Source organism: Strongylocentrotus purpuratus, unplaced genomic scaffold (assembly GCF_000002235.5).
Source record: "Strongylocentrotus purpuratus isolate Spur 01 unplaced genomic scaffold, Spur_5.0 spur5_scaffold_16, whole genome shotgun sequence".
Classification (NCBI taxonomy): domain Eukaryota; kingdom Metazoa; phylum Echinodermata; class Echinoidea; order Camarodonta; family Strongylocentrotidae; genus Strongylocentrotus; species Strongylocentrotus purpuratus.
Genome location: NW_022145601.1, coordinates 33,057,251 through 33,081,702, shown reverse-complemented (window position 1 = coordinate 33,081,702; position 24,452 = coordinate 33,057,251). Strand labels below are relative to the sequence as shown.

The following is a 24,452-nucleotide window of genomic DNA, read 5'->3' as shown; positions in this document are numbered from 1 at the left end:
CTAAAAATTATTCGCTATGTGTTGAACAATGACCGCGTGGTTCTGATGATGGGCCTGGTTGTTGAGTCAAGCTACATGCAGCATCAGAACGAGGTTGGTGAGTCAAGCTGCATGGGGCTTAAGAACAAGGCGGATAACTTAGCATGAAGTAAATCTTCTTTCCGATGCCTTGCTTGGATATATCTGGGGTTTGCAACGTCATTGTCTCATTTCCTTCGTCGTCGGTTACAGAACCCGTCAAGCCGGTAACACGTCTTGTTACCTGTTATGGTCAAGTTTATATATTTAAAAAGAAAGTAGTAAGCATGATAAGAAAGTCTATTATCATATTCCGGTTGTCCCTGATTTGAAGTAAAATCAGCATAATAATAGATTTATATTCCACATACTAAGAATCTTGCTCTACAATTAGTCAAAGTAAATCACGTGATGAAAGATAGTTAGCCCATCATTGATGGGAGAAGAAAAGTTCGTTGCACTTTGTAGATAGTACTACTAGCTACACAGTGCAACGCACTTTCACTGAAGATAGTAGGAATATCAACACAGTGCAACGCACTTTCTTGTATACTTTGCGTATACATACGTACGTAAGCACTGAATGCACTGTACGTATCGTACACCGTTTGGTAGCTGTTAATTGAAGACTTTGTTGCTCTAAAATGACGGAAGAAGTAAAATGTTTCCGATGTGGAATATAAATCAAATAATCACCTTTGGGTTTCAGGCGATGGCAAACTATCACTTCCTCGGCGATCTGAATATACGCTATCTTTCCGAAGCGAAGCTGAGGAAAGATAGCATCCAGATCGTCTCAGAAGTAGTTTGTTCCATCACCTTCACCAACAGTAATTATTTGATAGTTGAGTTTTTGTTTCAGACCACAAATGCCTTCAAAGTGCATGGTTATATTGCTCTTATTTATGAAATTTCTAGTGCTCTTTTAGGACCTAAAATTGCTATAAAAAATGTGTGAAATTTAGCCAATACGATCATACCAATTCACCTCCACTTTCCAAAAAATATTGTGACTGTTAATTGATTAATTAATTGATATTAACAATACATGGTCCGGCTTGTTGTGCGTAATATAACCAACACGAAAATGCCAACAAAAAAGCCAACATTGGCATTGGCTGAAAAACGGCGTAAAAAGGAGCTATTTCGTTTTTTCAACGGTTTTTTCAAAATATCTAATATTGGTGGTGGTACACAAGTATTATAAACCGTTATATTTATGGATATTTCAGCCGTCTCTGAACCGATTTTGATCAGACAAAGATGATTTTTTCATATGAATTGTATGTTCTTTCAAAAAACAGAACTCAACTATCCCTTCAAGCGCGAAGCGCAAAAGTGCAAAAAAAAAGAAGTAGAGAGTGGGAGAGAGAGATAATGAGAGACAGAGAGGATAATAAGCCAGGTAGCAAGCCCATGTGGGACCCACATGGGTCTCATATTCTCTGAAACATGGGACCCATATGGGTAAACCAGATGGGACCCATACTTATGTGGGGTTGATGATGCGTTTTTTTTCATAATGCAAGTAAAGTAATACAATATTGTATCATTGAAAAGAAAGACGGTTTTGTCCAAATGGCAACTTTCAGTTTGTTCCCTGATTCATACTCTATTTTGTTTTATTAATTTCATCCATTTCTTTGTTTATTTATATCTCTACATGTAAAACATTTGGAGAGCTAATTTCCGAAAGGAGCAAAATCTTTGATAGCAAATGGAGACAATGATATACATTCTCCTCTATTTACCTTGAACAAAATTATTAACCTAAATTACGAGAGAAATTATGAACACATGCATCTTTTGAAAGGGACTTGGTAACATTGTTCAGATGAGAGATAGTGGTGCTAAAGAAGTGACTTCAATGCTATATGTAGATGTACAATTAAAGATAATCTGAAAAATTGAGTGTAAACGGACCATTATTCATGGTACAAAGTGGGAAAAACTAATCTGATCGATTCCTTAATTCTCCCAACTATATTTTTTACAATTTACTTACATTTTAGGTGAATGTAAATCGTCACAAAGCATTAAAATGGCTCTACATTCCATTCCAGACATTTAAATGTTGACAGATTATTTATAGCCTGTTTTATGTCTTTTTTCATGGAAAAACGGTTGGGAAAATTCAAAAATGGTTGGGAGAATTTACTGTTAATCACTGTTAGAGGGTGTCATACATTGACGCCTTCAAAGAAAACCATAGATATCTTCGTGGTTTGAGAATTTTTTCAGGATTTTGTGCATGTCAGAGGATTAGTACAGTAAAAGGATTATAGTAAGTAACATTTTTTACAAAAATTAAGCAATTTTTCCATCAATCTTCAACAATGTTACCGAGTCACTTTTATAACAATTTTCTATAGACATCTGTGAACAAAATCGGGTAAACAAAGAGTTCTTTCTTAAGTTATACACATGGATCTAGTGCCTCTTGAAAATAAGCTCTTTGTATGTACATAATCAAGCAATACAACTCCAGTTCGATATTTTGGGGAAAGATTATTATGTCACAACTTATGTTTGTTTTATTGAAAAGCTGATGTAGGCCTATGTACATAGGCGACGGAATTGGTCCCCTGGATGGTCATCTGACCGTAATTAAAACCCCATAGCTTCCGGGGGCTCTGCTCCTGGACCCCACCAAGGGCCCGAGGGCGGTCCCCTGGATGCTCATATGACCGTAATTAAATACCTAAAACCCAACAGCTTCCGAGTGCTTTGTCCCCTGGACCCCGCTAAGGGCCCTAAGGCGGGCCCCCTAGATGCTCATCTGACCGTAATTAAATATCTAAAACCCCGGAGCTTCCGGGGGCTCTGCCCCTGGACCACATCAATGGCCTTAAAGAAGGCCCCTGGATGCTCATATAACCGTAATTAAATACCTAAAACCCCTGAGCTTGCTCCCTGGCCTCTCCGCCAATTAGTGACCTGCTCGTGTCACAAATAAGGTATCTAAATATACTTATCTGGCCGTAATTTAATGCTTAAATATCCTGAGCTTCCGGGGGCTCAGCCCCTTGACCCCTGCTAAGGCTCAGGCCCTGGACCCCACGCCAATTTACGCTCTACCTGATCGTTAATACTCCACTTTGAAAAATGTTCCGCGGTGTCTGCATTTAACGTGTAAGAATGGTGGTGATGCAGATTTTTCTTCTGCCCCCCCTCACTTCCAAAAGTTTTTGCTCATTACGTCACTGCCCCTGGAAGGTGAGCCCCTGGAATGTTTGCCCACCCCCCCCCCCCCATCCCAAACTGCTTCCGGCGCGCCTGCCTATATATTGTAACAGTAGGTATAGCACACCAAAAATAAGTAGAACAAACACATGTTATCTGATGATTGCAAATGATCAAGCTTTATGAAAGCTTCAAAAAACAAAAAACAGAATTGAAATCGGTCAATGCGTTGTGATTTTATACCATTTATTTGATATCGCAAAATTACCGAAAAAATCTGCCAGAAATGGTCAAATTGGCAAAAAATTTCTTGGACACAAATAATAAATCAAAATATCAGACATTAAAATATCATCTTTGTGGTAAAAAATACAAAAAAGAAAATTCATATAACTATTACCGTTTTGAAAACAGAAGCCAACAAAATAAGTCATTTTTGCCATTTTGCGAATCTGCAGATATGAAAAAGTTGTGAAAATAACTAAGTCCGCCTAATTAATATGCGCATATGTAATCAAATCAAAACCGAACCTGATACATCAGTGAAACCTAAGTATATCAGACATGTTTGGAAATATATTTCATTTGAAATATTAAAACAAATCATGAATATTCATCAAATATGCAAATTAGGTCATTTCAGCTAATTATATATTCGCGCACTCATTATGCAAATTAGGAAAGTCAAACTGTTCATTTTTTTGGCATTTTTAAAATCATGTATTCATAGATCATATTTACACCAAATATTAACCTTAAATTCCAAATATTTTTGCAATGCCGATACAATATGGTGATGGAAATTATTTGGATCATCGTCACAGCTATTTACTCATGTGTTTCACAGAATATTCAGAAAAACAGATCATGTAATAAGAATTTGCAGACTTTCAGCTACATCCTAGTATATTTGCATATTAAAAAGATGTCAGATTTGAGGATTTATGACGATTTTCCGAGAAACCATTCAACAGGCCATAACTTTCCACAGGGATTGAATGTTAGAGTAACAAAAATTTTGTGACCCCAATACAGTTGTGGTTACCTTGAGTGGAAACAACAATTTGATTCAATGAGTGACACACATGAGGATATTGCATTTTTTATAGGGAAGTTTTATACATTCAGGTGCATTTTCACCACGCAGAATAACAATGCGAGTCAATGGGCGATCAGCGGGCAATGTCACACATGGCTGAAAAGATTATTATAATTAAATAATTTAACATATTTCCCACATGCCTATAACAATGAAACTACACAGAATTGTAGTTAAAGGTATGCTTGAAATATATGTGAAATAATTAAAAAAAAATATCGTTTAGTTTTTTAAAAATAAATTTACAAAAATTGCTATTTCTACCAACTGACTGCTGTTGTGTGTGTGTGTGAGTGTGCATGGGGCAGACTGTGTGCACAGGCATTGTGATCACCCTAGTAACAGGAATAAGATAGTTAAGGTGTTTTTGAAGGTTACAATGTTATTAAGTTTGAAGTTTGTTTATAACTACCTTCCAATAATAATGCACCTTCTAAGACTGGTTATAGTTTTTGAAGAAAAAGATAGTGCTCTGGTCAGGGCCTTTGGGGAATATTATGCTTATATTTTTAGAGCGTATCTGGTTTATAAATATATCTGGGTGAAGAAGGAGATAATGGAAGTTTGTTGTTTGGTTGTTGGAACGTAAGTTTTATATCATGTTTTTAAGAAACAGACAGTTCGTATAAGATCAGGAGTGGACATTTTCTGTCATTTTGAGAACCAAATTTTGCATCAGTGATATTTTGTTTTATTGAATTGAGATTCCCGCAGAGAGGATTCAGTTGGTTTAATTAAAGAAGGAAGAGAGTCAAATGAAGAACCAAGGGCAATTAATATGTTTTTCATTTACTAATGAGAACTATGTTTTGGGGGGATCTCCTTACACAGCATATTGGAATGGGTTTGTCACGATAAATGTTGTTTGGAGACATCAATATTCATAAAATGTATGTTTCTATCAACAGGATATAATTTTTTTTTCTGTCTACATGAAATTGTCCTGGTCGCTTATTAATGCATTTGCCCACTGGTGACATAATACTTTCACAAGTTGATATCCCTCACCATTGGATTTGCTTTTGGTAATGTCTAAATTTCGTTTAAAAATAGATGATATCAGTCTGGTAGGCCTACACTGCAGGCAAGAGTCATGACTAACATGTAGCGTGTTATTAATTTTATTACAACTCTTATATTCTCTGAAATGTTATCTGTATTGAGGGTGACTTGGAAAAGTTAATAACTTGGAAGTGAGGGTGCAACCTGCCACACGCTTCTAACTCTTGGTTGCTTTGATCCATTGCCGAAAATATTTTGGCACCTATATCATCTTCCCCCAACCACGGATACAAATCGACACCCACGCCTCCAAGCAAAATTTGAAAGAAATCCGTCAAGAAATGTTGCAGTCAGAGCGCATAAAAGATATATGATCGTTGAACCTATAAAGGATGGAACAATGAGGGCAGCATCACCCACAAGTAAAGATGTGGAGATTGTACTAAGATAACAAATGTGAAAGAAATCCGTCATGAAATATGACCTACAGAGCGCACACTAGATACCCACCAAAATATGACATTCGACCCTATAACGGACGAACACAGGTGGCAGCATCACCAAACACTAAAGATGCGTAGATTTTTACCAAGATACACCTCCATACTAAATTTAAAAGAATCCGTCAAGAATTGCGGCAGTAAGAGCGCACAAAGGAGACAAATGACCTTTGACCCTATAAAGGATGGAACATGAAAAGAGGCACTTATGAGAATGAAAAAAGGGGCACTAATGATAAAGGGAAATGTGCATTTGTTGAAAGAAAAAGGCCACTGATCAGATTTTAATAGGAGCATTTATCGGAGGTAAAAGGGGGTTTTCATGAGAAGGGAGGGAGGGGGGGGGATCGGCTCTTATTAAAAAGAAAACAAGTCACATGTTAAAATAAACGGGGCACTTATCAAAGATGAAAAGGGGGGTAATTATGAAAAAGGGAAGGGCACTTATAAGAAGGAAAATAAGCATTAGGAAGGAAAAGGGGGACGTTTCAAAGTAAAACGTGTATGTCTCAGAACCGAATAGGGTCATTTACAAGAGATGAAAAGGGGCACTTATGAGAATGAAAAGGAACTATTTTCATAGATGAAAAGGGGCAATTATGAGAAAGGGACTATTTTTAAAATGGGGGCCCTTATCATAAGGAAAAGGGGCACTTATTCAAAAGGAAAGGGAGCAAATGTGAAAAAAATAAGGTGCGCTTATCCTAGTTAAAAAGGGGTAGTTATTAAAAGGTGTAAGTGTATTTGAGTTAGCTTACCAAAAGGTTAGAGCGCCATCTTGGGCGACAGACTTTAAAAGACAGAGTTTCAAAGACAAACATGAAAGATCTAATGTTTGAGACAAATTGATGAATATCTGCAACATCTTCATAGCTGCAGTTAACTTATGTACTAAAATGAGACAAGAAGGTCAGTACTTAGACTTGCAGTGTTAATTTATGGGAAATAAATTGTATAATTATGATATTTATGCCCAAACGAATTTATGTTATATTAAATGATAGATGTGTGAAGACTGTTCAGGAAACACACAGAATGCCCATGGGTCACGCCCAAATTTGTTATTATTATTGCATCTTTGAATTAATGCCCATTTTTTGTTGTCGTTTGTTTCTCACAGTTATCACAAGAATAAAAGAAACACAGGGAGATTTTTGAAGGAATGAGGAAATTTGTTTATGAAAATGAGGTGTTTATTAATTTGTGACAAACGTATTAAAAGCCTGGAATCGTTTCCAGAAAACAAGAAGCCAACAAGACAGAGAGATAAGTTCAAGAATATTAAGAGCGAGGTCACCAGAATAGTTACTGATGCAAGAAATGTTTTGAAAAGAAACTAACTTCAGATCTGAAAACGAATCCAAAATGTTTTTGGAAGTATGTGAAAAGTAAAACAAAGACAAAATCTTCAATCGGGTCACTGCCACTGGAGAAACCCGATTGCGGCTATGCAGAAACAGACACTGAGAAAAGCTAATACCTTAAACAATTTTTTTTGGTCTCTGTATTAACGAGAGAAGATTTAGCCAATATTCCTAGCTGTGATCCGAGAAGAAATGTTAAAACCCTGGACAATGTTGAAGCAATCAAGAAGCTCAATCAGACCAAATCCCCTGGACCTGATAATGTATATAACCGTATTCTGAAGGAACTTGTGGATTATATTTCCAAACCTCTCACTGAATCGTTCAATTTTTGTCGATGTCGAAAGGTCAAGTCCCTGCACGTTGGAAGGAAGCCTATGTTACACCTATATACAACAAGGGTGATAAGAGGAAACGAAAGTTATTACCGTCCTTTGAGCTTAACCAGTACTTTGTGCAAGATGATGGAATCTTTCATCAGAGATGTGATAGTTGACCATATGGATAGGCATGAACTGTACACAGATAATCAATATGGCTTTAGGAAAGGCAGATCTTGCATCACACAACTACTCGATTGTATCTGAAGCTTGGTACAAGGAGCTTGACAGTGGAAGAAGTATTGATTGTATATATCTTGACTACATTAAAGCATTTGACACTGGCCTACATCAAAGATTGCTACAGAAAATTAAGTCGTACGGTATCTCAGGTAATCTGTTGAACTGGATCCAGTCCTTTTTAAGTGGAAGATCTCAACAAGTGAGGGTTAACAGAATTACATCTACGGAATCCAACTTTATGAGTGGCGTACCGCAGGCGAGTGTGCTAGGGCCCACCCTCTTCCTAATCTACGTGAATGACCTGCCTGAAGTTATTCAGTCTAATTAATGTAAGTTAAGCTCTTTGCAGATGATACCAAGCTGTACTCGTCAATTGCTAACATCGACGACAGAAAGACCCTTCAATCCGAACTAAACAACCTTCTTGTATGGTCTAGAACATGGCAACTCCCTTTCAACATTGAGAAATACAAAGTCATCCACTATGGAAGAAGTAATCCCCTGTGTGACTACACTATGAATGATGTGAATGAGCCATTACCTGCAGTTCAACATGAACAAGATCTGGGATAAATATTTGATGATGAATGTCCTTTTCAAATCACATTGACACTGCTTGCAATGCTGCAAACCGGAAATTAGGAGTCAAGCGTACTTTTTCAACTATGAACAACAAGGGACTCGCACAGTTATATAAGTCAATTGTGAGACCAGCACTAGAATACTGATCTCCCGTGTGGCACCCTTATAAGAAGAAACATATTCTCAAACTGGAAAAAGTTCAACGTTGTGCAACTAAACTCCTTCAATCTCTCAGAAGTCTTCAATACAAGTTACGGCTAGAGCAACTACATTTGCCTTCATTATCACACAGACGTCATAAAAGCGACAGTACTTGTCATTGAAGAAGGAAATGTTTAATCCTGATGAATTATTCAACTGTCCATGTTCATCCGTAACTGCACAACGCCAAATTCAAGAGTAACCCACTAGCGGACACCGAGGGGCAAATAAGTTTAGTATAGCTTTATGCCTACTTTCAAGGTATGATATCCGAGGTATGAAACACTCCCGTAAAAAACATTGTCAACATGTTGTTTTTGAATGGCTGCAGTTACAAACATGGAAGGGGCACTTTTTACATAGGAAAAGGGGAACTTGTCAAAGCAAAAAGGGAACCTCTCAGATTTGATTAGGGCAGTTATCAGAGATGAAGGGCCGCTTTTGAATGGCTGCAGTTACAAAAATGGAAGGGGCACTTTTTACAAAGGAAAAGGGGAACGTACTAGAGATTAAAAAAAGGCACTTATTAGAATGGAAAATGGACACTTATTTCAAAGGAAAATGGGAACTTTTCAAAGAAAAAGGGGTAAGTGTCAAAATAAAAGGGGCCCATATCAGAGGTGAAAGGGGGAAAGGACACTTTTACAAATTAATAGGGGCACTTGTCAAAGTAAAAAGGGCATTTTTCCTATGTAAAAAGGGGCACTTTTTGGGTTCCTAAAAAAAGTGTAGGGGGGGGGGGGACACTGTGCCTCCCTACTCCTCGTGAGCGCCGCCTCTGATTTAAGGAAAGATATTGTTGATAATCACCCTGTTCATCATGGTGTCAAGATCGTCAATGTGTACGTGGGCAATCAACTCCTCACATAAGCTCTGTATGAACCAGGAACCATCCACGTCATGTCGGATTGAGAAATAACCTGCCAAAATTAATTAGGTGATTAAATGTAACTTAAGCCGACCAAACATTTAAACTTCTAAAATGTTAAAGATTGATTATTTGAATACTCAAATGATCAATAAAATTGAAATGTTAATGGACTTAATATCTCCCTTGGAGGAAGAAAAACCCACCCCCCTCCAAATATGTTTAGAGTGAGGATAATAACTTTTAGATATGTTCTTGCATGATACAGTATCATGAATTAGCTGACATCCGTTTTTAGATTGCACAGTTTTTAATTCACCTTCGGAAGTGGCGTAGGCCACATATATATCAGCGTTATCTGGAACATCGCCATCAATATCCAATGCGTCGTCGGTCGGTCTCTTTGATGAACAAGAATCGATGTCACCCATCAGTCTTTTAGGATCATCAGTGCCAAGAGCGCTCTTCGTGGGCATGTCTAGAATCGGGTGTGAAATGAAGAGGGCATATTTTTGCATTCTAAACGTAAAAGTAATTCAACGAAGAGTGGAGATAGGCTTAATATCCCCCACCACCACAGTGGGAACGATGAAATATCTTGCATTTTCCACGATATTATGAATACTTTGTCAAACGGAATTTAACAGACTTCACTATTACCCTTGAATATATAAACCTTTACAATTTTAAATTTATAATCAAAAAATTAAAATTCGAAATGAAGTCTCATCCCTTGCAAATGAATGAAGTTTATATATACTGAACATAATGTAAGGGAATTATGGGGGACTGGTTAATGTTTTTTTAAAAACAATTCTAATCAACTGGAAGACACCTAACCTGTTAAAATCCCAGTCAAAAATTAATGACGGTCTCGCGGACCCTATAAGAATAGTTTTCAAAGGACCAACGAGACCGACGTTCCTGTGGTCTGCCTCGAGAATCCGTAAAATAACGTTATAGAAGATCGACTCGCTAGACCAATACTGTATGTCTCCTGGGCCGCATGAGACTCTCAGATAACTTTATCGAAGGCTCGCGAGACTGACAATGTAGGGCTCGTGGCCTGTCTGTTTCGTAAAACCCTCACATGACTTTTAAAGAGGGCTGTACGTAGCCTCATGTTTAATTGCATTTATCAGTTAACATTACTTACTTAAATTATCATGTGTTAACCGTTTAAATCAAACCTAAACCTTTGACTCACTTCCTCGACATGCCTGGATAAAGAAGATCTTTGGTTTTCCGAGGAGTGCTGGGCATTTTCTTCCAGAAAACTTAGACTTGATTTCCTGAATTGTCACAACGTCCAAGTCGGTACCACTGATGCCATGTTTGTTACCATGACTCATCAGAACAAGAATCACAGATGAGTGACGGGTGGATCCTTCTAGATTTATTCGGCTTACAGACTCGTCCAGAAAGCTACGAATCTCCTGCACGGGGAATTGATGATGTGACATATTGATCGAGTGGAAGACGAGGTCAATTTGATTTCAGTTAGGGCTTGCCGAAAGATGAGCCATTCAGTAGATATGGTAATCATTTTCTATTCCTCTTTGGAGCAGGATAGGGAACCGTACGGTTACTATACCCTTCTGCCACGCCGCACGATAGTCTGCTGAAACTTTGGGGGCGATTTCAGCTGCATGAAAGATTCCGGATGTTGATAGGGGCCAATACGTAACGGGCTCATAATATTGATCGCAATTGTTGCAGTGCACACAAAGTCAATAGCAAAACCCGGAAGATTGAAAATATTAGGAATTATTACACATACGAGCCTCTTTTCCAAGAGAATAAAATCATGTATTTGATTCCCTTTCTTTGGTCGAGATCATTATTGTGAGCATATGGCTTTTCCTCGTAACATTGACTAACTCGATCAACCGATGAACAATCAGCGTTCAATAGGGGGATTCACACGTAGAGATTCACACGTTTTTTGGCGTGTGAATGCGGAAAAGCTCACGTCTAGTGATTTTAAAGATAAACTTTAGTACTGGTAATGCGATTGCATTGTGAAAGAATAGGTGTGGAAAGGATCAGAAACAGTTGATCATGTAGCATGTAAGTATTGGTGTGCACTGCAAGGTTCTGGAGTCCTCAAAATCATAATAAATTTGACCGAGTCTTGGTAAAGTAACAAGCACTCACATAGAAAGCTATATATGGGACAACACACATGGTGTCGGGGCTAGTACTACCTTGATTTCCTTGTCTTTCTATGCTCATTACTCAGCCAGTATACATTTTCTTCCAAAATTGTTTGGCACATGTCATTTATTTGTAATCTTGAACATTCAGTGTAAGTTTCGTTTGATTCTGTGAGAATTTTTTTTTTTTTTTACCAGTACTGGAGTTTATCTTTAAGAACGCGTTTAGTAATCACTAGGAAGTGCACTTTTTTCGGAATTTACATCTGGGCGCGGTTCGTGTAAATGGTGTATGGTGAAGTGATTTTTTTCTTTTACCGTATTCGTGAACAAAGGCAAAAAAAAAGAAGAAGATTTTTGGAAAGCTCACCAAAAATCAATAATTGTTACGTGTGAATACCCAGCCTATTATCGCATGTTGAGCATGATTTCCTAAGCTGCACAAAATTATATAAGGGCGCATTTAATATGACACAGTTATTGCGCATAACGTTTGATTGACGATGTGATGTCACATTGCTTATCAGTTAGGATTTTGCTGAGATAATGATCTGAATACGAATTCAAACGTATAAATTAGCAAAGTAAAATTCTGAAAAAAATAGTTAATCCGCGTACTGAATTGAATACGACCACAGTATATCGTGTAAACAATCCGTAGCTAGTATTGTGTTTAAACACCAATTTATATTCAAAACTTAAATCATCTTTCATTTTGATTTGCCAAATTTGATGAAAAATAATAATAATAATATTAGATTTCTATCATAAAATATCAGATATATTGCATTCAGTTGGCATGAATATTACACTCGTCATCGACTCGTGCAATATATGTGATATACCTCCCCTCCAAGGTGAGCCAATATCATGTAAAATGTTGCCTGCTCGAAACTAATAAAATTACCTGGTATAGGTAATAATATACAAATAATGAATGCTTCTGAGTGCAATAGATCTTAAGGGGCTGAACTGACCTATGCGACCTTTGACCTATTTACCAAAAATCTTATCAGATCATCTTCCTATGCTAATACAAATTATCGCTTTTTAGACCCCCATATCTATTGGTTCTAGAGGTTTCGCGATTATAGCTGGAATTTTAGAAGTTGACCTCTGTGACCTTTGACCCTTGACCTACTAACCTCAAATCTATTCAGATTGTCTTCCTATGGTGAATCATATTCTCAACAAGTTTGAAGTTTATATTTTTAAGGTACTATATCCCATTTGCAAGCCAAAAAAAAAGGTTAAAGTCAAACGGAATTTGAAAGACTAAATTAAAACTTCCCTCAAAACGAATGGGCTTGAATTGTTTTTTTTTGTTGGAAAATAACGACCGTTACTTGTCGATTCGACTTAGGTGAATGCAATCACCTAAATATTAATAGTCTGATATTCAGACCTTTTTACCGAATAGTCGTACGTTTTAAGCTGCGCAAAGATTCAATCAGTTAAATTTTGGCCATTAAAAAAAGCGGGTTATTGATGTAGAAAAATGCTCACGTAACTTTTAAAGCTCATGTTATGTACATATTATTACAAAATAAAAAAACAAATGTCAGTCAGTCACTCAAAAGTAATCAGATTTCCTTGCATAATTTGAATACTAGGACACGGCTAACGTTTAAATTTCACAGATTGGACATAACATGTACGTGACATATCCATAATTCCTGCAAAGTTCCACAAAATTTGATTTTGGCTGCAAATGGGACATAGCCTATACGTTTAAGTGGCAATTGAGATATCGTGTTAACGAGAAAGCGGGACGGACGGGCGGACAGCCCGAAAGCATGTCATAATGCCTTTGGCATCACCTTCGAAGGGCGGAGGCATAACGAAATTAAGTTCTCGAAAATTGATGACAAAGTAAAAAAAGAAAAAAGGTTATCACATTTTCCAAAGGATTATGTGTCTAAAACATTTGACGTAAAAAAGGCCTCAAGGTTGGCAATTATCTAATGACTGGAGCACCAATCAATCCTATGTTACATACATGTATATCCTCTTTGCTTATGTTGATCCTTAACTTAATTTGTGAAAGGGCTAGTTTGAATTGCAAAATGGTTAACGGAGTACAGAATATTAAATTGAAAAAGCCATCAGGCCTTTGCAGGACATCAACTTAATTGATAAAGAAGACTTAAAACCACACTGTTGTTTCAAGGCGATATACATCATTGACCAGGGAGATAATTATTTATCTCGATCTATAGGTGAAATATAACGTTCATGTTAATCACGGATTCATAAATGAGAAATTTAACTTCTAAAAGATTTGTTGAAAACATCCACAGAACGGTGTAGTACATATTGAAGCTTTTTCCAGAAAAGAAACTGATAATTTCTTATGTTAATCAGAGTTCTACATAATATTGAAAGTTATTGCAGCAACCTTTAATCTGTTCTTCAAAGTTTGAGACATAAAGTCGTGATTTTCTCTGCATAACGACGTTGACCTACCTCGGCAGACAAATTTGTCTTAATGACAGGTTTATAGCCGATTTGTTTGAAGACATGTTCGATATTGCGCAAGTCCTGCTCTGATCCAGGACGATCTTTTGCCTCCGGGAAATGATTATTGTTTAGTATGAGTACGAGCCCCTTGGAGTCAGATGTATGCAACGCGTAATTCTAACGGGAACAAAACAAGAACAAAATTATTATTATATAGCAAATTGCTCTGAAAGAATGCATTAGAGAACCAGAATTTTTGAAAAAAATGTAACTAACAATAAAAAAGTTATGAAATTTTGAAAGTATTAATCACTTATAAGGGAGTTTTAAATTGTCCGAATCGGAAATGTCAGTGATATGTAATAGCGGACAACTCTCCCATTTGTACAAACACAAATAATAATCTAAAAATGTATGTTAATATATTATGACTCGGGGTGGGTCTTTTCTTTTTAGAAGACCTATGATAACATGCTTTACATAATAGTTTTCACGGATCAACCCCAAAGGAGAAGGCACTTTGGAGAAAAAGAAAAATTAATGACCAAAAAAGAGAAAGTAGACGAAGACCCCCTAAAGCGTATATTTACTTCTTCGGGGTCAAATTGTTCCTTCCTTGGCTCTGCCTTTTGTATGTTCCAATCCGTGTACAAGCCGTGTACGTTGGGGATAACGTTAATTCGTTGCTCTGATGAACATGGAAATAAAATAAAAATATATATTTTAAAAATGAATAAATATTTATTCATTATTTATAGGTGTAAAATAAATTTTCGCGTCTTTTCGGCATTACTTTAATTTGAAAAATGGTCAGAAAAATTCACAACCCTAATAACATGTTATCACATAACAAACAACACAAAGTCGCCCCATGAAACGCGGTTTATAACAATATATTTATATATATATATATATATATATATATACATACATATATATATCAGAATATATATACAGTGCGTCCCAGAAATAACGAAACCGAGAATTATCGATGTTTTATCATAACAAAGGTAATACAAAGTTTTGGTATGGGGTCATGAATTTGGTTCAAATGAACACATTGGAAGCATATGCAGTCCTACAATATTCAGTGATCGTTGTCGCGGTTGAAATCGGGTCTAAAGTTATGATATTTTAAATAATAAACTCTTTATGCTGTATAGCTCCCTCTGAAGGTCAATATATCAATTCAGCCATAAAAACAATATTGCTTGACTAAAATCGATAAATTGGCTATTTCCGTTTGGAAATTATATATCACAACTACATATTTTGAGGATTTCATGGTCGCAGCTACAATTTTATGGTTGTAAGCGCTATTTAAAATTCATCAAAATTTACCGGGAGCACCGGTTACTGTTGATATTCAATTTTACTCGAAAGCAGAAGTGTTTTAGGAGTTAAATTTTCTAGTGTTTATAATACATCCACAGGGGCATCCAAATATATCAAAATTGTAAAGAATCACTATCCAGCTAATTTTCAAAATTTACCAAAACTTTTTATTACCTTTAATCCCAATAATAATTAATAAATGACACAACTTTTTCAAGCTTAGATCCTCTTTCTTTGGTTGATGCATCTCACATGATGCATATCTCATGCATGAGTGATTTAAAACAAATTGAAGAGAGGGTACCAACAAGTCATTTTTAGGGCGGTATCTGAATTTCTCAAAATCACATTTCTAGAAAGTTCATTTTCTGCCCTTTCATATGATACCTCAATCATAAAAAGTGAGCTAGGAATAAGAAAGTTCTGTTTGTTTAAAATAATGCTCGTATTTCCATCAAAACGAATTCGTTTTCCCTGGCTGCCTGCCGTAGCAACAAACGGAGTTGACAAAAGACTTAACCCCGTTTCGTTGACGATCAGCCATGCGCAAAGAAGTTGCGTCGTAGATCACTCATGAAAATATCGTAAAAATTAGTAAATTTCAAGTGAGTTCACGCGAGTGTACGCAAGTTCAAGCTCGGCCAGCTCGCCACAACTCGACGCTTCAACTCAGCTAAGTGGAAGCACAGCAGAACTAGGTGATTATGATTACCTGGTGTGCCGCGAGGAGGGTCTGCCGGAAGGAGGGATATAGGTTTGTCCACCACGGGTGTTTCTTCGGTTGACGGTACAGGAATATCAAATTTCTCTAATTCTGGAGACAAAAAACAAAAGTATTTGTAATGATGTAAAAATATGATAAAGATTTTTCTTTTCTCCCGTCTCTCTCTCCAACTATTATTTTTTCTTTCGCACACCGCTTTCGCGCCTCTCGTTCTCTCTCTTTCTCTTTTTGCTCCATTTTTTCTTAGGTATATGTATTTTTCGGTTCTAGAACAATTACCCCCTGGGCAATCACCCCCGGAAAATTACCGTCGGAAAACTACCCCCCGAGGACAACTACCCCCCGAGGACAATTACCCCCATGGACAATTACCCCCTGAGGAAAATTACCAACCGAGGACATTTAACCCCTAGGACGATTACCCCCGAGGACAATTACCCCCGAGGACAATTACACACGAGGACAATTACCCCCCAGGAGAATTACCTCCCTAAGACAACTACCCCCGAAGACATCTACCCCCCGTGGACAATCAGGATTCAATAGCAAAAGACGAGCCCATAAGATCCCCTGCATGACCCCATATTTGTTCAAATACTATACACGTTGTTTTCCTCATTACTACACATTTCCCTTTAATTATAATTCATGCAACGCCAGTACGGTTGCTGATTTCCAGGAAGGATGTACGTTGTAGGTAATTTTCCAGCGCTTCTCAAAATGCATAGAAATACATTTCTCTGGAGCAGCGCTATTTCAACTTGTTAGTCACGGTACCCTCTTAAGAAATGAAAAGTTTCTCCCAAATCCCGAAGTCTTCACAGACTATTTATTTTGCATGACTCTGGGGGGGGGGGGGGCGCCATTATGGCCCCCATCCGCGATTTTTCTGATTGTTCGGGAACACATATGGATGGCGCCCCGCCGCTCGCTGACTTTTTTCTTTCGAGTCTTGCGCATCTCTTAAAACTTGAAAATCGGACCTACAGTTACAAGGTCACGTGACTTTTTGTCTCTGCATGTCAGCCCGAAAATCGCTCATTTTCGTGAGTTGTGTACAAAACATATGGAAATGGCAATATCCCTAAAAATAGATTAAACATTGGTTATTGGGTCTCGTTCAAAGTTAAGATGGTTGTTTTTGGTATCACATTAGTTGAATTGTAGTTGAATGAAATGAATTAAAACAACAAAAACGTTAAAAAAAACAATGAAATACTTAAGAAATTATCAAAACAAGAGATTACATAAGGAATAAGCTGGCTCTTTCAAATGTTGTTGTCGTATTACTATTCCAAATGGTCTAATGAATATATGTAGCGAAAAAAAATGCTTAAATATGAATAATGTATGATTAATGGGTAAAAATGGCAATTATCACAGTATTCTATACACTTCAGTTGGCATGCGTGCAAATTTTCGCAACGATCGGCCGTTTCATAGCCGAGATCTTATGATCAAATAGCCCGGCCTTTTTAGAGTTAAGAATAAAAAGGAGAAGACATTTTCAAACTGGTAAAAAATTAGTTTGTAGTCAACACACTAGAAACGATTTAAGGTACTGTATGCGGGCACCTTGCCGCCGAATGTACATGAATACAAAATGATGTATTCGGCCATGACCTTGATACACGAATATGAGGATATTCGGGCCTCTCGTTGCCCTCAGTCTTTAAAAGTAATGAATTTGGTAACAATGTAATCTCGAAATAAAATATATAATATATATTCGGGCGCCTTGCTGTCAAAATATTGTCAGCGAGAGAGGAAGGAAGACACTTTATTATCTTTAAAATTTAATTTTCTCATGAAATTACATACTTTAATCGTTTCTGATATTTGTTTTTTAATAGATCAACGTATTCCAAATGTATTAAACTAACATTCTCTTGAGGCACCCGGCTGAAAAACGCTGCGCGGGAGTTTGAAGGCAATTTCTATTTTCAAAATAATTTAACGTACCAGAAAACATATTATACTTCAGCATGACAAAAGAAATATATAGATAACGTGAAGAAAACATTAATTTTGGATCATGGATGAGGGCCCATTATACATACAAAGACAAATACACGATCAGCTGATTAAAAAAGTTACAGAGGATGCATAAATGAAATCTCACATCCTAATTTCTTTGTTGTACCATTGTTGGTGAGAGAGGCTGTAACGCATACTCATCTGCGCGCAATGTGTTATTACATTTCTAAGAAATTTGATTTCTGTTCTTTAGTCGGTAGCAAAACTACGGGGGAATTGGGCAACCCCACATCGAATTGCATAATTTAAAAAGACTGAAATAAATTTCATAAATAACAAAGAAAATGAAAGTTTATGAAATTTTCTGTAAATAGTAATTTTGAGAGAAACTCGCATTATACGTCACAGTATAACAAATTATTCGGAGGTGATTGTCATTGAGGGTAGTTTTCCTCGGGGGGGGGGGGGGGGGGAAGGTTATTTTGGAATAATCTCAACTTCATGAAAGCAAAGTATCAGGAACCGCAAGATGCCCAAATATATATCACTTTGGATGTTTTGATGAGGAGATAACATTACAGAGATAGTAAAATATTCCGCCATGAATATCCCCATTTGATGATATTATTACGATATTCGAGCACTTCACTGCCCTCATACCGTAATGATTCAGGCAGTATGGTGCCCGAATATAAATTCTATTGTATTTTTTCTTTAAATCCGAATGAAATGTTACCACAACAAAGTGTTTCGTCCCCCCTCGTTCGCTTCGGAAGGGGGGGGGGGGGGGGGAGGGGGAGGGGGAGGGCACTCGTTTTTCCGAAGGTTCGTTTTGCCGAAGGTTCATATTTCCGAAGGTTCATAATTCCGAAACTCTAATTTCTCATGTTCATAGTTCTAAAAATGAAAAAAGGGTTCATAATTCCGAAAATTTATTGCATTATTCCGAAGGGTCGTTATTCCGAAGGGTCGTTATTCCGAAGGTTCGTTTATCCTAAGGTTCATAATTCCGAAAATGAATGAGCTAAGGGTTCATATTTCCAACGGTTCCTAATTCCTAAAATTCCGAAGGCTCGTATTTTCCGAAAATGAAAAAGGAGTGAGATAAAGGGAAAGAAACCTATTACTGAATAAAAACCAGTGGATTATGCGGCCGCCGGATAATTTGTATTCTTTCCTTTTGTTATTTTTTATTTTTAATCTTCTATCATTTCCTCTTTCTATCTTCATTTCCTTTACTTTTTGTTTTTCCTTCGATCTTCTTCTCCTTCTATTTTCCGTATTTTAGGCTATTCTTTGTTTATATCCTTCTTTCATTTGCTCTTTCTATCCACAACATAACATTAAAAAAGATAGCTAGATTATTTTGCGGCCGCCATATTATTTTCTGGTGGCCGCCAAAAATTATATCTTTCCTTCTGTTATGTTTTCCTTTTATCATCTTCTCTTTCTTTATTTCCTTATGTTCTTAGTTTTCATCGTTCCATTTTATTTATTTATTTATTTTTTATCTTTCCTTATGTTATCTTCTCTTTCTTTATTTCCTTATGTTCTTAGTTTTCATCGTTCCATTTTATTTTTATTTTATTTTTTTTATCTTTCCTTATGTTATTTGTTGTCATCTGTCTTTCTTCCTCTCTTTCTATCTTTTTTTAATGTTATTCTTTGTTTTTATTCTATCGTTTCCTATTTTTAACATAATGAATATAGACAGAGAAAATGATAGTATAACATAATCAGATGTGGCACGTCTGCTTACTACTTGCCCCTCCAGCGATGTAAAGGGAAAAAACCCTTTCATACCGGAAAAATGCGCCCTCTATTTGCTGCCTCATATTCCTTCCCTCTGACAAGCTAATAGGGATACGTTCCAAAAGCAAAATTCCACCTTCCCTCTCTTAAAGCGAACCTCTACAGGCCATTTAAATGATGGGCTATATATAAATTGTGTTTATTGAAAGTCATCAAATTCTTGTATAACAGGCCCTTTTGGCTTGGTTTATTTTTTGAGGAAAACTCCAGTGACACAACAATAGATGGCATACCGATCTATAAAAAAAGTTACATCTGTTTTGTTATGAATATGATAGATGAGATAGATATATAAATGGTATTTATTGATTCATGTCCATGTATCGCAGTTACAAGTAACTGAATTGTGCATGAATAAAACATTGATGGTGAAGACCATGACAATATCCACCCCCGACTGCTGAAAGAAATATCCAAGGAAATGGCGGAACCCCTGGCAGTCCTATTCAACAGGTCACTGGAGGAGAAATCACTTCCGGAAGACTGGAAGCAAGGAAACGTTACTCCAATCTATAAGAAAGGAAGCAGGAAGGCAGTAGAGAACTACAGACCAGTTACTCTAACATCAGTCATCGGAAAAATGCTCGAAAGTATTATTAGAGATGCCTTAATGAAATACTTTGATGTAAACGAACTCCTCTCGGAATGTCAGCACGGCTTTGTGAATGGGAGATCATGTATGACACAACTTCAGTGGGCAATGGAGGATTGGTCTAAGATTCTTGACGACAATCAGCCTATCGACATTTTATATCTTGATTTCAGAAAGGCTTTTGATGCAGTTCCGCATGAAAGACTACTTCTTAAGCTGGAAGCTCATGGAATTGTGAATCCACTACTTTCCTGGATTGAAGCCTTCCTCAAAGGTAGAAAGCAGAGAGTAGCTATGAATGGAGTGACATCTACATGGACTGCGGTGAAGAGCGGAATTCCGCAAGGGAGCATCCTTGGGCCTATTCTGTTTGTCATCTTCATAAATGACTTGCCCAACGAAGTTACCTCCAAGATTCTACTCTTTGCTGATGACACCAAATTATACAGAGAAGTAGGAAATCAGGTAGACTCCTCATCACTACAGACGGACCTGACAAATCTCACCTTGTGGGCTGAGAAGTGGCAACTACCCTTCAACCAAAGCAAGTGTGCAGTTATTCACCTGGGTAGAAACAACAGAAAGGACAATTACCACATGAAAGGAGAAGAAGTCAAGATATCCACTCTTGAAAAAGACCTGGGTGTACAAGTGGATGTCGAACTTAGAGTTCCATGAACATGTATCTATGGCAGTAAACAAAGCATACCAACTCCTCGGAATAATACGACGTACCTTCACCAGGCTGGACACTAAGACTCTACCCCTCCTATTCAAGACATTAGTAAGACCACACTTGGAATATGGTAACATCCTATGGCACTCACGCTGGAAGGAAGATGGCTACAAAGTTGAAAGGGTCCAGAGGAGAGCGACAAAGATGATGCCAGAGACGAGAGAACTTCCCTACACAGACAGGCTAAAGATTTTCGACCTACACTCCTTGTACTATAGGAGACGGAGAGGCGATGCCATTACAGTCTTCAAAATACTAAAGGGCTTAGTAAAGTTGGACCCAAGTCACTTCTTCACCTTATCACTGAATACTCAAACCCGAGGACACTCTCTAAAGATTTTCAAGGAAAGGTCTCGTCTAAACATAAGGAAATGCTTTTTCAGCAACAGAGTGGTGTCCGACTGGAATAGTCTCCCTCAAGAAATAATTGACTCTAACTCCATTGATATCTTCAAGATGAGACTGGATAAGCACTGGTGGTCTGAGCGATTTGAACTAAGTTAATTTGATATGATCAAAACCGTCCTAAACTTGCGCATGTGCAATGAGTTAACCTCTAGAACATAACCAACCTTGAAGAAGTGACCGAGGATTACAGGATCTACCTCTCCTCGTATGATGATGATGATGATGATGATGAAGACAACTATACATTTCAAGAGATATCACAGTAAAAAGTAACTAAATTGCACATGAGTAAATTGCTAGAAAAAAAGCAAATATAAATTTCAAGATGTCACACTACAATCTACATAATTATGAAGAGCGTGTATATGTATACTAAATACCATTAATCAAATACGATATTTCAATTTAAAAATTTGAGTTAAAAAAGAAAGAGAGATGGGAAAACAGGAGAGAGAGAGAAAGAGAGAGAGAGAGAGAGAGAGAGAGAGAGGGGGGGGGGGTGAAAGGGAACAGATAGACAGAGAGGGAAAACAATTATGTACATGCTGATAAATTACAAAGATACATTGCAAAACAAATATAAATATTATAAGGTGAACATAAGAAATATTAAAATATAAATGTAGATATGCATCGCATTTTTCATGTCATAAAAAATACATTGACTAACTTGGTTAGAATTAATTATATACTAAGGAATATGAAATTGTAATTTAAAAAAAGAAAAGAAATTTGACAATTTAATTTGTTTCAGAGTATAAAACAATCATAAAAAACTTTTGTTATACAAACGGATCAAATCTGGGATTGGGCTATTCTGCATACGTTTAGTTTTTGCACCTGGGTTCAGGGATCTTGTTAGTTCTTCGCAAAGTTCTATTGTGTGCTCTTTGGGGTATAAATTGTTTGAACTGGTCTGTGCATGATAGAGTATTTTTTAAAGAAGGTAACACATAGGTCATTTCGACGACTTGTCAATGTTTGTAATGTCGATTGAGTAAGAGCGTTTGCATAACTATGGTAATCCTTTCTAAAGATAATCCTCAAAGCACGTTTTTGTAATCTTTCTGTGCGTTGTTTTTGTGCACCAGTGAGGCCTCAGCTCCAAACTTGAGTTGCATATTCAAAGATTGGGCTAATATAGCCAATAAAAATAGTAATCAGATATTCATGTGAAAGGCCGAACTTCCCTAAATAACGGAGCGTGTATAGTTTCGCATTCGCTCTTTTTTCAATATCTCTGACATGGGCTTCCCACTTCAAATCGTTTTGTATCGTGATACCAAGTAATTTCACCTGTGACACAGTTGTTAGAACACAATTGTCGAGAATGATGGAAGACTGATTGACTGGTACTCTTGAAAAGCAAATGTCCATTTTGATACACTTTGTAGGATTCAATTGCATTTAATCAATATCAGCCCACAAAAATAGACATTCTATACACAGCTTCTTGCATGTTTGAAATTTTGTTTGATTTACGACACTCAACTAGGGTTAGATCATCGAAATATTTAAACATATGTATGCTTTCAGAAGATTTGAAATCATTTATCATCACAAGAAAAATTAAGGGTCCAAGTTTCGTACCCTGAGGCACACCTGCATTTATTTGACACCATTCTGAAAAATCGCTGTGATAGCGAACTCTTTGTTTATGTTCAGAAAGAAAATCAGATATCCAGTAAACTACCGCTGGTCGTACACCGATTTGAATTAACTTTCTGATGGCAACTGTGTGATCTATTATATCAAACGCTTTTTGAAAATCTGTGAGAAAAATCGTCGATGACGTTTTTGGAACAAAAAACAAACATAATGAAGAATATTAATCAAACAATGTGAGGTCGATAAATGTTGGGCAATGTCCTAACACATCCACTTTGCGATGAAACTGTCAATGACTTTAGCAAAATGATCTTTTAATGATATAGGTCTGAGTTTGTCAATACGTGCAGGATTCACCTTTGGGATCGGTACTACAATAGCACATTTCCAGGAGGCCGGAACTTATCCTTGACCAAAAGAAACGTTAAATATAGGTAAAGGTCCCGAGAGTTCAACAGAAAAAGACGGATTAGGCGTGCTGAAATATTATCTGGGCCATTCGCCGTCGAGCATTTGACTTTAGAAAGAACTTTATTAACCTGCCAAGGATATACCTCGGGTAAACTTCTCGAAGGTAAGTATGCAGATAGAGGTGCTAAATTTAGTGGTTGTAAATCAGAAGAGACATATATGAGATGTTCGTTTATGGCATTCGCAATTTCATATCTCTCTCTAGGATCAACACCATCAACTGGAATTGAGTGATTGACGACTTCCTTTAGTGAGGATGCGTATTTCTTGATGCCATCGTAAATGATTACTTTTCTTAAGTTTCTGAATACGTGACCTGTAATATTTAACTTTTGCTTTCTGAATTGATGAATTTACTTTGTTTCTTAAACGTTTCCACAAAATTCCCTTACCCTGATGAAATGCAATTTGTCTCTTATGAATCAGAGATTTAATTTCACCTGTCATCCAGGGCTTATCTCTAAAGTGCAATAATACCTTACGAACTGGAAAATAAATGTTAATTGCATTATTTAAAGTATTATAAAAAGAATCACATCGAGCATTTACATCAACATCTTCAGTCACTTCTGGCCAATCATAAGAAGATATTCACTGTCCAAACGCTCTTATTGCACTATCTGTCACGGGTCTGTTGAATACATAACGAGTAGTGTTTGGTAATTTAGGTTTGATTTTAGGAGGAAACCACATAATTGAATTGTGGTCAGACATTCCCAAAGGGGACATATCTGTCGTTTATCATAAAACTGATAAATATTAGTGATAATCTTATCTAAAATGTGAGCCCCTC

At 36.9% G+C, this 24,452-nt stretch overlaps 1 protein-coding gene across 1 annotated transcript; it reads right to left on the bottom strand.

Moving 5' to 3' along the window:
• LOC115924745 (caspase-3-like) lies at positions 1-10,843 on the bottom strand. The gene is made up of 4 exons (XM_030987538.1): positions 10,588-10,843; positions 9,700-9,858; positions 9,323-9,432; positions 1-262 (listed from the first exon to the last, which is right to left on the bottom strand). Exons 1-4 carry the CDS (start codon positions 10,841-10,843, stop codon positions 119-121), a joined length of 669 nt encoding a protein of 222 aa, XP_030843398.1. The 3' UTR covers positions 1-118.
• Positions 10,844-24,452: the final 13,609 nt, after the last annotated feature.

Excerpts from the sequence above, each read along its gene's own strand:
- LOC115924745 (XM_030987538.1), bottom strand. The coding sequence starts at position 10,843 with ATGTCACATCATCAATTCCCCGTGCAGGAGATTCGTAGCTTTCTGGAC. Across the intron at positions 9,433-9,699 it reads GGCCTACGCCACTTCCGAAG|GTTATTTCTCAATCCGACAT; the intron begins GTGAATTAAAAA and ends TAATTTTGGCAG. Across the intron at positions 263-9,322 it reads TTGACACCATGATGAACAGG|GTAACAAGACGTGTTACCGG; the intron begins GTGATTATCAAC and ends TGACCATAACAG.